Source organism: Melanerpes formicivorus, unplaced genomic scaffold, assembly GCF_026170545.1.
Source record: "Melanerpes formicivorus ecotype bairdi unplaced genomic scaffold, bMelFor1.0.p_v2 SCAF_124, whole genome shotgun sequence".
Lineage (NCBI taxonomy): Eukaryota > Metazoa > Chordata > Aves > Piciformes > Picidae > Melanerpes > Melanerpes formicivorus.
Window position 1 is genome coordinate 718,801 of NW_027142476.1, and position 17,492 is coordinate 736,292.

General features: G+C 49.2%; 1 protein-coding gene across 1 annotated transcript in view; it reads right to left on the reverse strand.

The window, feature by feature from the left end:
- Positions 1–1,279: 1,279 nt before the first annotated feature.
- LOC137456442 (vesicular inhibitory amino acid transporter-like) overlaps positions 1,280–17,492 on the reverse strand; it is a 47,338-nt gene continuing 31,125 nt past the window's right edge. The window contains exon 3 of the mRNA XM_068167888.1: positions 1,280–2,431. Within this exon, the coding sequence (XP_068023989.1) occupies positions 1,280–2,431 (1,152 nt within the window). The remainder of the gene's footprint in view (positions 2,432–17,492) is intronic.

Sequence of the window (17,492 nt, forward strand, 5' to 3'; positions counted from 1 at the left end):
CCAATGGATTAACTGCATTGCAGAGGTATGAATCTTAGGAATTAGACTTGCAGAAAAGCTGCAGTCATCAGCTAGAGCTTCTTGCAGGAACAAAAAAAAAGCCCAAACCACAATAAAAATTCCCTTTTCCACAACTGTGGGCTGTTAGAATGCCCATTTTACTCTGACTGCAATCCCACTTGTACTCATGCTAAAAGCAGGCTTTCAAAGCTGCTGTAAAACTGAGCACTCTTTTTTTTGCCTGGGCATTTGTACAAACCAGGTGGTAGAAGTTGTCCTAAGCAAGGAAATGGAATTCACTGGTTTCTTCTGTCCACCTGTCCCACTGCATTCTGCCAATAACATGAAGTCCAATCGTACCCATTTGCAATGACACTTCTCTCTGCCATATCCTGCAAGCCAGATCCCATAGAATCACAGAAACAGAGAATCAGCCAGGCTGGAAAAGACCTCAGAGATCATCAATTCAAACCTACCACCTAATACCTCCACACAGTTAAACCATAGCTCCAAGTGCCACATCCAAGCCTTTCTTGAACACTTCCAGGGATGGGGACTCCACCACCTCCCTGGGCAGCACATTCCAGTGGCCAATTACTCTTTCTGGGAAGAACTTTCTCCTCCCCTCCAGCCTAAACCTCCCCTGGCACAGCTTGAGACTGTGTCCTCTTGTTCTGCTGCTGGTTGCCTGGAGAAGAGACCAACCCCCACCTGGCTATAACCTCCTTTCAGGGAGTTGAAGAGAGCAAGAAGGTCTCCCCTGAGCCTCCTCTTCTCCTGGCTAAGCAACCCCAGCTCCCTCAGCCTCTCCTCACAGGGCTGTGCTCCAGACCCCTCCCCAGCCTCCTTATCCTTCTCTGGACACCTTCCAGCATCTGAATGTCCTTCTTAAATTGAAGAGCCCAGAACTAGACACAGGACTCATAGCTTTCCTTTCATAGCTTTGAGACCAGCCAGTATCTAACCCTGCCACAAATGCTGTTTAAATTGGTAGATTCCCTGGCTGTAACCATTTAGGATGTGCATAACAAAACCAGACAGAATTAATTTAAAACTATTTCCAGGCTAAGCCATCTCCAAATCCTTCTTTCCTCTCCATAAGTGTAGCTCTGTACTTTTTTTTGGCTGTAAAGGTTATTTTCCAATTAGGCTAAAGCCCTATACTTTGGCAGTTAAAACCCTGACCATGCAACAACCATTTAAGCTTATGTTTAATTTTACCAGTGGGGTAAAGGCATTTATGAGATTAAAGCCATGTTTGGCTTGTAAGAAATCTTTTTTACACTCCTCCAAATACTTCAAGCAGCCCTTTTATTGAGCAAACTATGCCTGCAAGGCTACAGAGGAAGCCCAGAATAAAAACAGAGACATCTGCACATTTCTCCAAGCAGGAGAGGTTTCTCCATTTGAGATTTAAATGGAAGAGTGAAGGGAGAAGAAAAGTCATAGCAGCACCTGTTATACTGCCCGTTAAACCCATCAGCAGGGCAAAATGTGGGATGAGCGTGGCCATCAGCAGAGTTAACAGCAGGAAGGAGCCTCTTACACCCAGAGCAAAGAGGGGAGAGCTGTAATTGGGGTGGTTGCCTCTAGAAATACAAGCATGCACGATTTCTGTGGCAGCAAAAAAGGGCAAAGGGTAAGAAAGAAGAGCCTTGCTTAAGAGACACAAATTCACCAGGGCTTGAAGAAATGATGGCAGGTTGTCAGTTATAACTTCCTTTGTATCCTCACCCCAGGTCAAGAATGCAGTCAGTGCAAAGGTTGTTTTCAAGACACAGGCAAGAAAGTGAGTCCAATTCAGCATGCATCTGAACTCCCCTGGGTTTTTCATGCTGCCTTCAAGGGTGGGAAGAAATATTTGTGAAGTGTAACTGAAAATGATCACCCCTACCGAGACCAGGAAGCCCTCAAACTCAGTGGAGAGCCTGAGTTTTGCCCAGGACCACTGATGTGTCTGTGTGAGACAGTAAGTCATCACGACCAGGAGGATAACGAAATGCACCAAGGAGCAGAGCTGGCTGAGTTTGGAAACAGTTTTGAGGGTCTTGATGAACACACAAGGCAGCAGCGGAACAAATGCAATTACAGACCAAGTTCTCTCAGTCACTGGCACAGATGGAAAGCTGTGTGACAGCAAGTTGCCACTTACAACCAGATACAAAATGCATGTCATGAGCAGCTCCATCACTTGGGTCACACTGACAACTGTGCCACCCAGGCTGGGAGAGAGCTTTTTGCAGCAGGCATTGGCAATATCTTCATAGGTGTCTCTCACTCTCACCAGCTGCCCCTCTTCGTTTTCTTCGTACAGGCAAGCAATTAGAATTTTGCCTGTGTAACAGCACAGTGCTGCAGCCAACATAATAAGAAACAGGCCACTGTATCCACTGTGGAGAAGAGCATATGGCAATCCTAGGACAAACACTCCCTGAAGAGGAAAAAGAGAAAGAAAAGATAGCACAAAATCCCTCAGGCACAATGTTTACCGGCAGCCACACTCCCAAACCTGCCATCCTCTGACTGCATGCTGGGTGCACTGCTACCTCCAGGCAGGTGAGAAACAATCAGGAGGAATCTGTTTATTTCTCATAAATGATATGAGGGGTTTGGAGCACAGCCCTGTGAGGAGGGGCTGAGGGAGCTGGGGTTGCTTAGCCTGGAGAAGAGGAGGCTCAGGGGAGACCTTCTTGCTCTTTCCAACTCCCTGAAGGGAGGTTGTAGCCAGGTGGGGGTTGGTCTCTTCTCCCAGGCAAGCAGCTCCAGAACAAGAGGACAAAGTCTCAAGCTGCACCAGGGGAGGTTCAGGCTGGATGTTAGGAGGAAATTCTACACAGAGAGAGTGATTGCCCATTGGAATGTGCTTCACAGGGAGGTGGTGGAGTCACCATCCCTGGAGGTGTTTAGGAGGAGACTTGATGGGGTGCTTGGTGCCATGGGTTAGTTGATTAGATGGTGCTGGGTTATAGGTTGGACACAATGATCTTGAAGGTCTCTTCCAACCTGGTCTGGTCTGGTCTGGTCTATTCTATTCTATTCTATTCTATTCTATTCTATTCTATTCTATTCTATTCTATTCTATTCTATTCTATTCTATTCCACTCTACTCTACTCTACTCTACTCTACTCTACTCTACTCTACTCTACTCTACTCTATTCTATTATCAGCAAAAAGAGCTGCTCCTGTCTACAAGCATGCAATGAGAAGCTAAGAAAAAATGAATGCCACTGAGTGATGGAGTCAGATTCCTGGTTAATATTCAGCACTGATGTGATCAGAAGCACATTTCAGAAGGTTCATGAGCAGTTGTTCCATCAATGTGCAAATTAATGACAGAGGTTCAACATCTGTGACGGGTTAGGCCCATCCTGAAAGCGGGGTTGGGGACAGGGCTTGTGAGAGCTTTGCCCTCCCTGGAGGGTGTTTTCCCCATGGGAAACTAAGTCTGTTCCACTCCCCCTCCCTGTCCAGCAAGCCTATAAAAAGGAGGACACTGAAGCCATTAGCTCTCTTGGCCCCTGCCTTTGCCTGGATGAGGACTGCTGCTGGCTCCCTGCTTCTCTGCCACGTGGTCCCCTCTGCTACATCCCTGCCACATCTCTACCTTTGCAAAGGACTGATTTTGTATTTCATAGCTTTTTGCATCCATCCTTGTTCCTTACCCTTGTGAACCCTACCTGTTATTTTTACATATATATATATATGTTTAAAGAAACTTCTTTACCTCTCTACTTCCAAGCTGACTCCAAATTATTTCTTGGTGCATTTGCTCCTTCCCTTTCTTTTACTCTCCATTGGGAAAGAGGAGGGGGGAGCAGGGGAGGGATTCTCAACCTTGCCCCCATCTGAGCTCTTAAGGCCAAGTTAAGGCTCAAACCACCACCACATCATAGAAACACAGAATGGTTTAGGTTGGAAAGCATCTTAAAGACCATCCAGTTCCAACCCCCCTGCCATGGCAGGGACACCTCCCACGAGCCCAGCTTGCTCAAGGCCTCATCCAGCCTGGCCTTGAACACCTCCAGGGAGGGGACATCCACAACCTTTCTGGGCAAACTATTCCAGTGTCTCACCACCCTCGCTGGAAACAATTTCTTCCTCATCTCCAGTCTCAATTTCTCCTCTTCTAGTTGAGGTAAAATTAAGCAAGGCTACCACCATCTGCCCAAGTTCCATTCAGACTAGAAGTAGCACTGTAGAGAGGCCCAGCAATGACAGCTCATTCCAGTCTGAAAATTGGTGCAGCCTGTGCTCTTAAATCCATGGCTAAAGTGATTCTCTGAGACTGCAAACTTCTGTAGGTGTTAAAAAATACATGTGGAACATACAGACATACTTTGCTCTAAATAGTTTCTGAAAGGAGCAGCATTAGACTTGTTTGATCCAGTGAAAAAGAAGTTATTTTAGTTTCACAGAACACTCTCTGTACTACTTTGTCTTTCCCCTCCCCTCCCCCCCCCCCTTTCTTCTCTATATTTAGGACAAATGGCACTTTTTATGTGGTTTAATTTCCATCAGCACAAACCCAACAAAACCCTTGAACAATAGTTATTCATCAAAGGACCCAATTTAGGAAAGATGCTTCCATGGCATTTTCTCTTTTTTTGCTGCAGAGCTGAAATGAAGCTATGCACATGAGTCAGACTGGTCAAGTGGGTTTGTTCTTGATGACTGAAGAAAAGTAAGGAGGAAACAAAGCACAGTTACCTAGTCCTACAGAGGGATTTATTTCCATATTTCTTCCAGCACAGTGATGTGGTGAAATAGGAGCTTGAGACTTGATTTGGATCAAACTCTCTAACATCTTTATTGATGATCTGGATGAGGGCATTGAGTCCATCATTAGTGAATTTGCAGATGACAGCAAGCTGGGGGCAGGAGTTGATCTGCTGGAGGGTAGGAGAGCTCTGCAGAGGGACCTTGCCAGGCTGGACAGATGGGCAGAGTCCAAGGGCAGGAGGTTAAACACATCCAAGTGCCAGGTGCTGCACATTGGCCACAGCAACCCCAGGCAGTGCTACAGGCTGGGGACAGAACAGCTGGAGAGCAGCCAGGCAGAGAGGGACCTGGGGATACTGGTCAGTGGTAGGCTGAACATGAGCCTGCAGTGTGCCCAGGCAGCCAGGAGGGCCAATGGCATCCTGGCCTGCATCAGGAAGAGTGTGGCCAGCAGGAGCAGGGAGGTCATTCTGCCCTCTATTCGGCACTGGTTAGGCCACACCTTGAGTCCTGTGTCCAGTTCTGGGCTCCTCAGTTTAGGAAGGAGGTTGACTTGCTGGAACGAGTCCAGAGAAGGGCAACAAAGTTGATGAGGGGCTTGGAACACAGCCCTGTGAGGAGAGACTGAGGGAGCTGGGGTTGCTTAGCCTGGAGAAGAGGAGACTCAGGGGTGACCTTATTGCTCTCCACAACTACCTGAAGGGACGTTGTAGACAGGCAGAGGTTGGTCTCTTCTCCCAGGCAGCCAGCACCAGAACAAGAGGACACAGTCTCAAGCTGTGCCAGGGGAGGTTTAGGCTGGAGGTGAGGAAGAAGTTCTATACAGAGAGAGAGACTGGCCATTGGAATGTGCTGCCTGGGGAGGTGGTGGAGTCACCATCACTGGAGGACTTCAGGAGGAGACTTGATAGAGTGCTTGGTTGCATGGTTTAGTTGATTAGGTGGTGTTGGATGATAGGTTGGACACGATGATCTTGAAGGTCTCTTCCAGCCTGGTCTGGTCTGGTCTGGTCTGGTCTGGTCTATTCTATTCTATTCTATTCTATTCTATTCTATTCTATTCTATTCTATTCTATTCTATTCTATCTCAGCTTCTGACCAAACCTGAGGAAGGCCAATGGGATCCTGGGATGCATTTAGAGGAGTGTGTCCAGCAGAATGAGGAAGGTTCTCCTCCCCCTCTGCTCAGCCCTGGTGAGGCCACACCTGGAATATTGCATCCAGCTCTGGGCTCCCCAGTTCAGGAGGGACAGGGATCTGCTGGAGAGAGTCCAAGGGACCACCAGAAATTGCCAGTCCACCCTCCTGACAAAACAAGCAGATCAGGATTTCCAAGTGACAGAAGCAGATGAAGACACTTTGGCATTTGTGATGGTTTGACTGCAATATTTGGGCCACAAGGGAGTGGTTCCCACACCAGCAAGGCTGGCTGCTTGCTTAAAATCCCCAGATAGCTGCTGAGTAGATACACAGTGGGTCTCTGCTATCATACCACTGCCTGACACTCCTTCACCTGAGGGCAAGAACCTCCCCAGAGACTAAAATGTGTTTAGAAAAATGCCTAAGTGAGCAGAGCCAAGCACTCTGAGAAAACATCCACATCCCTCCGTGCTCACTTAAAGAAAATGCCTTTAAGGGCATAAAATAAAGTCTTTCAAGGAAGTTGTAGCCCCAGTTAAAATGCTTGGTTTCACAGGCTGCTTTAACTGCCAAGATGTTGGTGGAACACTGGAAAAGGTGGCCCAGGAAGGTTGTTGAGGCTCCTTCCCTGGAGATATTCAAGGTGAGGCTCCACAAGGCTCTGGGCAACCTGATCTAGGTGGGGATGTCTCTGCTGGCTGTGGGGAAATTAATGTAGATGACCTTTGGAGGTCCCTTCCAGCCCAGACCATTCTGTCACAGAATCACAGAATCACCAAGGTTGGAAGAGACCTCAAAGATCATCAAGTCCAACAGACCTCATGACTAAACCATGATTCTGTGACACCTAAAATGAAGTGGTTGAGAGGTGGCTAAAAAGTAAAGGCTGAACCATGTTCAGAGCTGAGGCAGGGAAATAAAATGGAGTTAAAAATGATGCTTAAAAAAAGAGAGAGAGAGAGATTTCATAGAATCATAGCACCATAGAACTGCCAGGGTTGGAAGGGACCTCAAGGCTCAGCCAGTTCCAACCCCCTGCCATGGGCAGGGACACCTCACACTGCAGCAGGTTGCTCACAGCCACATCCAGCCTGGCTGCAAAACACCTCCAGGCAGGAGGCTTCCACCACCTCCCTGGGCAACCTGTGCCAGGCTCTCACCACCCTCCTGGGGAACAACTTCTTCCTCACAGCCAATCTCAATCTCCCCATTTCTAGTCCTGCTCCATCTCCCCCAGTCCTATCCCTCCCTGACACCCTCAGAAGTCCCTCCCCAGCTTTCTTGGAGCCCCCTTCAGATCCTGGAAGGCCACAATGAGGTCACCTCAGAGCCTTCTCTTCTCCAGACTGAACAGCCCCAACTCCCTCAGTCTGTCCTCACAGCAGAGCAGCTCCAGCCCTCTGCTCATCCTCCTGGCCCTGCTCTGGACACCTTCCAGCACCTCCAGATCCCCTTAAGACTTCATCAGATGGAAAAATAAAATGAAGAACTGAAGAAGAATTTCAATGAAAATGATTCAGTTAGTACAAGTCTGCTGCATGCAGAGCACAGCCTCACATGCCAGGCTGCTGAATTAGCTCTGATTGCCTTTCTCATCATCTGTAGTGAGTCTGCTGCAAGGCTATGGGGATGGGCTGAGAGAGTTATTCCTGTTCAGCCTGGAGAAGAGAAGGCTCCAGGGAGACCTCAGAGTAGCCTTCCAGTACCTGAAGGGGCTACAGGAGAGCTGGGGAGGGACTTCTGACAAGGGCTGGGAGTGCCAGGATGAGGAACTATGGCTTTGAGCTGCAAGAGGAGAGACTGAGACTGGAGATTGTGAAGAAGTTATTTTCTCTGGGAGTGGTGAGACAGTGGATCAGGTTGCCCAGAGAAGCTGTGGACACCTCATCCCTGGAAGTGTTTAAGACCAGGCTGGATGAGGCTTTCAGCACCCTGGTCCAGCAGGAGGTGCACGGCAGGGGAGTTGGAACTGGACATTCATTAAGGTCATTCTATGATAAACCCCTGGGCTGTTGGTATCCTCCCCAATGGCACAAAATGATGTTTCCTTCTATAGTTCTAGTGAGGAATATAAGCACAGGCCTGAGACAAATGGCATAGTGGTAAAAGATGACTAACAAAGGGCTTCTAGGGGATGTGGAGAGGTGCTGGTTAGGCCACACCTCAAGTACTGTGTCCAGTTCTGGGCTCCTCAATTTAGGAAGGAGGTTGACTTGCTGGAACGAGTCCAGAGAAGAGCAACAAAGCTGGGGAGGGGCTTGGAGCACAGCCCTGTGAGGAGAGGCTGAGGGAGCTGGGGCTGCTTAGCCTGGAGAAGAGGAGGCTCAGGGGAGACCTTCTTGCTCTCTCCAACTCCCTGAAGGGAGGTTGTAGCCAGGTGGGGGTTGGTCTCTTCTCCCAGGCAGCCAGCACCAGAACAAGAGGACACAGTCTCAGGCTGCGCCAGGGGGGGTTCAGGCTGGAGGTCAGGAGGAAGTTTTACACAGAGAGAGTGATTGCCCATTGGGATGTGCTGCCTGGGGAGGTGGTGGAGTCCCCATCACTGGAGGTGTTCAGGAGGAGACTTGACAGGGTGCTTGGTTGCATGGTTTAGTTGGTTGGGTGGTGTTGGATGATCGGTTGGACACGATGATCTTGAAGGTCTCTTCCAACCTGGTCTATTCTATTCTATTCTATTCTATTCTATTCTATTCTATTCTATTCTATTCTATTCTATTCTATTCTATTATTCATACAGAGCATGCATTGCAAGAACTTGCTTAAAACTGAACAGTTCTGAGGAGTTCAATGCATTCCTGATAGGAGGTTGTAGCCAGGTGGGGGTTGGTCTCTTCTCCCAGGCAGCCAGCACCAGAACAAGAGGACACAGTCTCAAGTTGTGCCAGGGGAAGTTTAGGCTGGAGGTAAGGAGAAAGTTCTTCCCAGCAAGAGGAATTTGCCACTGGAATGTGCTGCCCAGGGAGGTGGTGGAGTCCCCATCCCTGGAGGTGTTCAAGAAGTGCTTGGATGTGGCACTTGGAGCCATGGTCTAGTTGTCAGGAGGTGTTAGGTGATAGGTACTAGGTTGGACTTGATGATCTCTGAGGTCTTTTCCAACCTTATTGATTCTATGATGCTATGACTCTTTCTCCAACCCCATAATGGTGGGCACCAGTTACATCCCTAGCTTTTTATTCTCTATCAGTTATAGCCTGTATAAACATTGCCATCCTTTGTTTCCTCAGAAGTCTTGCCAGGCTTTGCTAGTCAGGGTTCAGCTGGCTTTTAACATATTGGAATGATATCCACAATGTTCTGAGAACTCCATGATCAAACCAGGGTATTATCAGATCAGATCTACCTTTTGTTCTGGCTCCCAAGTGCAGACTTGCTGGGCCTTCTGCTTTCAAATTATTAACGAGCTGTGTTTGATCATTGATCTGAAGTATTAACTGCAGTTATCTGCTAGTTAACTGCCCAAGCCTGAGCTTGTTAAAAACAAGCACCTCGATTTCTAATGCTGCTCTTAAGATAGGTGCTGAGCAGAGCTGAGATGAATTTCCTTTCAGAGACAACCTGTTGCTCTTGCTGGGCAAGAAATAGGCACACAATTGTCACAGTTGGAGGCTGGGTGCACAATAGAGCAGTGTGGTCCTTTTAGGCTGATGCCTAGGAAAATTTTCCACAGGTTGAGCAGAAAAGTGGTAGAATGCAAATAAAGTACCAGTGGATGACAAAGAAAAACCATGATAAGGTCGAAATCAGAGAATCATAGAATCACCCAGGGTGGAAAAGAACTCAGAGATTATCAAGTCCAACCTAGTACCTAATACCTAACACCTCCTGACAACTAAACCATGGCTCCAAGTGCCACTTCCAATCCACTCTTGAATATCTCCAGGAACAGGGACTCCATCACCTCCCTGGGCAGCACATTCCAGTGGCCAATTCCTCTCTCTGGGAAGAACTTTCTCCTCACCTCCAGCCTAAACCTCCCCCCTAAACTTCCCCTGGTGCAGCTTGAGACTGTGTCCTCTTGTTCTGCTGCTGGTTGCCTGGGAGAAGAGACCAACCCCCACCTGGCTACAACCTCCCTTCAGGGAGTTGGAGAGAGCAAGAAGGTCTCCCCTGAGCCTCCTCTTCTCCAGGCTAAGCAACCCCAGCTCCCTCAGCCTCTCCTCACAGGGCTGTGCTCCAGACCCCTCCCCAGCCTCCTTGCCCTTCTCTGGACACCTTCAAGTCTCTCAATGTCCTTCTTGACCTGAGGAGCCCAGAACTGGACACAGGACTCAAGGTGTGGCCTAAGCAGTGCTGAGCACAGGGCACAAGGACTTCCCTGCTCCTGCTGGCCACACTGTTCCTGATACAGGCCAGGATGCCCTTGGCCTTCTTGGCCGCCTGGGCACACTGCTGGCTCCTGTTCAGAGTAATAATCCCATTGATCTGATAACTACCACAAAGTTAGCTGTATAAACTAATTCTCTCTTTGGCTGCTTCACTCTAGCAGACACCAGCTGGTGGCTTTTGCTTGGCTGTTGCTGATCTTGGCTGTGTTATTGTTGTGGCTAACAGCTACTCTCTACTCTTCTCTCTTTTCCCTTTTACAGGGAGAAGGGGAAAGGGTGTTGAGGGGGGAACACTTCCAGGAATGCTGACTCCACCACCTCCCTAGGCTGCCTGTTCCAATCTCTGACCACTCCTGCAGCAAAGAAATTTTTCCTCATCTCCAACCTAAACCTTCCCTGACACAATTTCAGGCCATTTCCTCTGATTCCATCACCTGATACTAAGGAGAAGAGACCAACCCCCACCTCACTGCAACCTCCTTTCAGGGAGTTGTAGAGAGCAATGAGGTCTCCCTCAGCCTCCTCTTCACACAAAACACCCCCAGCTCCCTCAGCTGCTCCTCCCCAGCCCTGTTCTCCAGAGCCTTCCCCAGCTTTGTTGCCCTTCTCTAGACCTGCTCCAGTACCTTAATGACTTTTGTGGAGTGAGGTCCCCAAAACTGTACCCAGGACTCAAGGAATGGCCTCAACAGTGCTGAGTACAGGGGGACAGTCACCATTGTGGTCCTGCTGGCCACACCATCCAGGCCAGGATGCTGGTGACCTTCTTGGCCACCTGGGAACACCCTGGCTTGTGTTCATAGGGCTGTCAGCCAGCACCCCCAGGGCTTTCTTTGCTGGGGAGTTTCCAGTCACTCTGCCCCAAGCCTGGAGTGTTCATGGGGTGGTTCTGACCCAAGTGTGATGCAATTTACACCACTATTAGTAGTTCTTTTTCCTAATTCCTTAAAGTTGTTTTCTTACTGCTTTAATCCCTGGAGAAGCTTTCTTTTCCCCCCTGGTGTCTTTGTGTTCCTCTGCTATACTTCATCATTTATAATTGATGATGACTCTCACCCTCTCTTTTCACTAGTAGAAGAGATATTTCATTGATACATTCATCTCATACCTGAAGGAGGAGGGGTTCTGACACCTAGGTGTAGTATTTCTTAATTAGGAGATGTGCCTTTGGACACCTCATGAATTCCTGCTAAACAGCTTTCAGATTGCTTTCACAACTGCCTGTCTGTGTTTATTCTTCCTAAACAACTCTCTCTCACAGAATCACAGTATCACCAAGGTTGGAAGAGACTTCAAAGATCATCAAGTCCAACCTGTCACCACAGACCTCAAGACTAGACCATGGCACCAAGTGCCACATCCAATCCCTTCTTGAACACCTCCAGGGATGGGGACTCCACCACCTCCCTGGGCAGCACACTCCAATGACAAATGACTCTCTCTGGGAAGAACTTTCTCCTCACCTCCAGCCTAAACCTCCCCTGGCACAGATTGAGACTGTGTCCTCTTGTTCTAGTGCTGTTTTCCTGAGAGAAGAGACCAACCCCCTCCTGGCTACAATCCCATTTCAGAGAGTTGTAGAGAGCAAGAAGGTCTCCCCTGAGCCTCCTCTTCTCCAGGCTAAGCAACCCCAGCTCCCTCAGCCTCTCCTCACAGGGCTGTGTTCCAGACCCCTCCCCAGCCTCCTTGCCCTTCTCTGGACACAGTGTCACCAAGGTTGGAAGAGACCTCAAAGATCATCGAGTCCAAGCTGTCACCACAGACCTCATGACTAAACCATGGCTCCAAGTGCCACATCCAATCCCCTCTTGAACACCTCCAGGGATGGGGACTCCACCACCTCCCTGGGCAGCACATCCCAAGGGCCAATCTCTCTTGCTGGGAAGAACTTTCTCCTCACCTCCAGCCTAAACTTCCCCTGGCACAGCTTGAGACTGTGTCCTCTTGTTCTGGTGCTGGCTGCCTGGGAGAAGAGACCAACCCCCAGCTGGCTACAACCTCCCTTCAGGGAGTTGGAGAGAGCAAGAAGGTCTCCCCTGAGCCTCCTCTTCTCCAGGCTAAGCAACCCCAGCTCCCTCAGCCTCTCCTCACAGGGCTGTGCTCCAGACCCCTCCCCACCTTTGTTGCCCTTCTCTGGACACCTTCAAGTCTCTCAATGTCCTTCCTAACCTGAGGAGCCCAGAACTGGACACAGGACTCAAGGTGTGGCCTAACCAGTGCTGAGCACAGGGCACAAGGACTTCCCTGCTCCTGCTGGCCACACTCTTCCTGATGCAGGCCAGGATGCCCTTGGCCTTCTTGGCCACCTGGGCACACTGCTGGCTCCTGTTCAGGCAGCTGTCAATCAGCACCCTCAGATCCCTCTCTGTTTGGGAGCTCTCCAGCCACTCAATGAATCCCCCAACAGCTGGTAAGCCTAAACCTGCTGAGTCCTGAAGAGGTGAGAAGCTCAGTACCTCAGTATGCAGTCACAGATCCATCAAGCTGAGCTTCAGGTGGAAGGTTTCCAGTTCACCTGCACCTCAGAGGCTGTAGCTGGTGCCCACCTGCTTGGCACAGGGAGCCTTCAAGTCTCTCAATGTCCTTCTTGAGCTGAGGAGCCCAGAGCTGGACACAGGACTCAAGGTGTGGCCTAAGCAGTGCTGAGTCCAGGGCACAAGGACTTCCCTGCTCCTGCTGGCCACACTCTTCCTGATGCAGGCCAGGATGAATTGTCAAATTCAGAGTACCACAGTACATTAGAGGTTGGAAGAGACCTCAAGAGATCATTGGGTCCAACCCCAGTGCCAAAGCAGGATCACTTAGGGTGGTCCACACAAGAATGCATCCAGGTGGGGTTTGAAAGTCTCCAGAATAGAAGACTCCACAACCTCTCTGGGCAGCCTGCTCCAGGGCTCTGTCACCCTCACTGTAAAGAAGTTTCTCCTCATATTGAGGTGAAATCTGTGTTCAAGCTTGCACCTGTTGTTTCTTCTCTTATTGCTGTGTACCACCAAAAAGAGCTTGGCCCTCTCCATTGGCTCCCCACCCTTCAGCTATTTATAGACATTGATCATATCCCCTCTCAGCCTTCTCTTCTCCAGACTAAACAGCCCCAGGGCTCTCAGCCTCCCTTCACAGGGGAGATGCTCAAGTCTCCTAAGCATCCTTGTGGCTCTGATATTAAACTTGCTTTCTAACTTGTGCAAAGCTGAAAGTGAAAGCCCATTACCCAAACACTCATGTGCACATAGTGCTAAATTAACCCCAAACATTATGAAATACTCTTAGGAGTCCTGGGCACTTTTGAGCTGTTTAATTTAAGGACAATAAATATTCTGACAATGAAGTGTAGGCTTTTCAGTTTCATCAGGTCTTACACAGGCTCTGACTATCACACCTACACTGACCAGCAAAAGCTCCCTCTTGTGAAGTACCCCCCTGTAGATACATGGATAGATACAGAGAGAGGTATTACTGTCCCCTGTGCTCCCATGATGAGTGCATTTAGATCTCCTGATCTGTTCATCTTTATTTGAGGCAGTGAGGCTCAAAATAGAATTACCTTGTGCTGGGTTCAGTGTCTTCTGCCTCAGATAATTATCAGCTATCAGCTGTAGAAACTTTAATGATGTTTTCCTGCAGGCTGCATACAACCTCCACCACAGGGCATTCAAAGCAAAGTCACCCAGAGCTATATCATTTTTCTTGTCAGGATTGAGCTCTAACACAGGTAATCATCTCTCTAACACAGAGTGCCAGCCTCACTTCTCTTTTGGTAAACATGGTTTATCTGACTCTTTCTAAATGCCAGCCACATAAACTGACCAACCACATGGTCAGTTAATAAGACTGGATGAGGCACTTGGTGCCATGGTTGAGTTGATGAGATGGTGTTGGGTAATAGGTTGGACTTGATGATCTCAGAGGTCTTTTCCAACCTGGTTAACTCTGTGATGCTGTGTTTGCAATGTCACAGACTCATAGAATGGTTTGGGTTGGAAAGGACCTTTGAGATCACCCAGTTCCAACCCCCCTGTCATGGGCAGAGACACCTCCCACCAGCCCAGGTTGCTCAAGGCCTCATCCAGCCTTGAACACCTCCAGGGCATCCACAGCCTCCCTGGGCAACCTGTTCCACTGTCTCACAGTCTCACAGTATCACTAAGGTTGGAAGAGACCTCAAGGATCATCAAGTCCAACCTGTCACCACAGACCTCATGACTAGACCATGGCACCAAGTGCCACATCCAATCCCCTCTTGAACACCTCCAGGGATGGGGACTCCACCATTTCCCTGAGCAGCACTCCAATGGCTAACAACTCTCTCTGGGAAGAACTTTCTCCTCACCTTGAGTCTAAACCTCCCCTGGCACAGCTTGAGACTGTGTCCTCTTGTTCTGGTGCTGGGTGCCTAGGAGAAGAGACCAACCCCCACCTGGCTACAACCTCCCTTCAGGGAGTTGGAGAGAGCAAGAAGGTCTCCCCTGAGCCTCCTCTTCTCCAGGCTAAGCAACCCCAGCTCCCTCAGCCTCTCCTCACAGGGCTGTGCTCCAGACCCCTCCCCAGCCTCCTTGCCCTTCTCTGGACACCTTCAAGTCTCTCAATGTCCTTCTTGAGCTGAGGAGCCCAGAACTGGACACAGGATTCAAGGTGTGGCCTAAGCAGTGCTGAGCACAGGGCAGAATGACTTCCCTGCTCCTGCTGGCCACACTCTTCCTGATGCAGGCCAGGATGCCATTGGCCTTCTTGACCACCTGGGCACACTGCTGGCTCATGTTTAGGTGTCTGTTGATCAGCACCCCCAGGTCCCTCTCTGTTTGGCAGCTCTCAGCCACTCTGACCCCAGCCTGTAGCTCTGCCTGGGGTTGTTGTGGCCAAAGTGCAGCACCTGGCACTTGGATGTGTTGAATGCCATCCTGTTGGCCTCTGCCCATCTGTCCAGTCGGTTGAGGTCCCTCAGCAGAGCCCTTCTGCCCTCTAACTGACCAACATCTGCTCCTAACTTGGTGTCATCTGCAAACTTGCTGATGACTGACTCGATCCCCTCCTCCAGATCATCAATGAAGATGTTAAAGAGGATGGGGCCCAGCACTGCTCCCTGGGGCACACCACTGGTGCCTGGCTGCCAGCTGGCTGTGGCACCATTCACCACCACTCTCTGGGCTCAGCCTCCAGCCAGTTCCTAACCCAGCTCAGAGTGTTGCGGTCTCAGCAACCTCACTCTCAAGAATTTCTCCAGTCTCAGTCTCCCCTCTCCCAGATCAAAGCCATTCCCCCTCACCCTATCGCTGCAAGCCCTTGTCAAAAGTCCCTCCCCAGCTTTCTTAGATCAGTTATATCCTGTTTATATCCTATTTCTTCTCAGCAGTAAGAATTTCTGGTTCTCTAGCTAGCTCCCCAGACTCCTGGCACCGCTCTACAGACATCAGGAAAAGAATTCATCTGCTTTCCCATTTGCTTCACAGTTTGTTCTCAGCCCAGCTGAGTTTCAACTTAAAAATGCTACAAGCTGTTCTGTGGAAAACTTCAAATATTATCCCTGGCCTGTATGACCTTAGCAGCAGATCTATCTCTTTTAATGTCAGTGAAAAGCCTTCCTTTAACTTCAGGGACGGTTGAATTAGACCCCAGCAATCTTGTTGCTCCTGATTTTTCTTCTCCTTTCCGCCAGTGCCAGCCCGTTCTGGCTGCAGGGAGGAAAGTGGCCAAGGAGCTTATCCTGTGATTAATGCCTGCAATCACCTCAGACACAGAGAACAACTTTACAAGTGTTGTGTTGTCAATCCTTCAGGTCCCAGAAGCAGATGAGAAGGCAGATAGGCTGCTCAGGAGATGTTGTGATAAGATAAGCAAGTCAGGAAGTTCCATGGTCTGCGCTGCAGAAGCTGCGTCCCTCTGAGTGACAGGAGCCACAGACTTTCTTCTCCTTTAAGTGGCCACCTTAGGTTTAAACATCTCTTAAAGATTAGGAAAGGGAATAAAGGAAAGGAGATATGTCAGGATAATGATGCAAAACTGGGAGTGTGTGTGTGGGTGGCTGACAGCCCATCAGGCTGTGCTGCCATCCAGAGAGACCTGGACAGGCTGAGAGCTGGGTGCAGGCAAACCACATGAAGGTCAATAAGGACAAGTGCAGGGTCCTGCCCATGGGGAGGAGTAACAGCAGGCACCAGGACAGGTTAGAGGCTGCCCTGCTGGAAAGCAGCTCCACAGAGAAAGACCTTGATGTGCTGGTGGGCAGCAAGTTCTGCATGGGACAGCAATGTGCCCTGGTGGCCCAGAGGGACAATGGGATCCTGGGGTGCAGCAAGAAAAGTGTGGCCAGCAGGGCTGGGGAGGTTCTGCTCCCTTTCTGCTCTGCCCTGCTGAGACCACAGCTGCAATCCTGTGTCCAGTTTTGGGCTCCCAGTTCAAGAGAGACAGAGACCTGCTGGAGGGATTCCAAGGGAGAGCCACAAGGGTGATTAGAGGCCTTGAGCATCTCCCCTGTGAAGAGAGACTGAGAACCTTGGGCTATTTAGTCTGGAGAAGAGAAAGCTGAGAGGGATCTGATCAATGCCTATCAATATCTGAGGGGTGGGTGTCAAGTGGAGGGGGCCAAACTCTTCTAGGTGGTGCACATTAGTAAGTCAAGGAGCAATGAGTACAAACTTGAACATAGAAGGTTTGACCTCAACATGAAGAGAAAGTTCTTTACAGGGAAGGTGCTGGAGCCCTTGCGCAGGCTGCTGAGAGAGGTTGTGGAGTCTCCTTCCCTGGAGACTTTCAAACCCCACCTGGATGCATTCCTGTGCAGACTGCCTCAGGTGATTCCTCCTTTTGGAAGGCAGGCTTTGGTTTGATGATCTCTGGAGGTCCCTTCCAACCTCTAACATTCTATGATTAATAAAGAAAGAAAGAAAGGAAATAGCTGTTCTTCAGCATTACAGCTGATCCCACTGGCTTTGCTGCTGCTTGAAATATTTGTTCCAAAGCTGAAATAATAAGCTGGATGCTTAATTCTGCGTGGTTTGATGGAAAAATGTTAGTTTGCATAAATTCAGAGCTGTCTGCAAGACTGCATGGAATCACACAAAGTAAAATCTCCCAAGCAAATTATCTTTTAGCAAAACATATGATTTTGCTGGGTCCCAAAGGATAAAGCAGGCTTTGTTACAAGAATGAGGGCTTTTATTCTGTGTTATGTAGCTGACAGGGAGGGAAAAAAAAAGAAAAGATGAAAAAAAAGAAAGCAGTCAAAACGAAATCAAACATTTCTGTTAGTGGTGGGGAGCAGCATGGACTCACTGGCTGCTAAGAATCTGTTTAGAATCAGAAATGCTGTT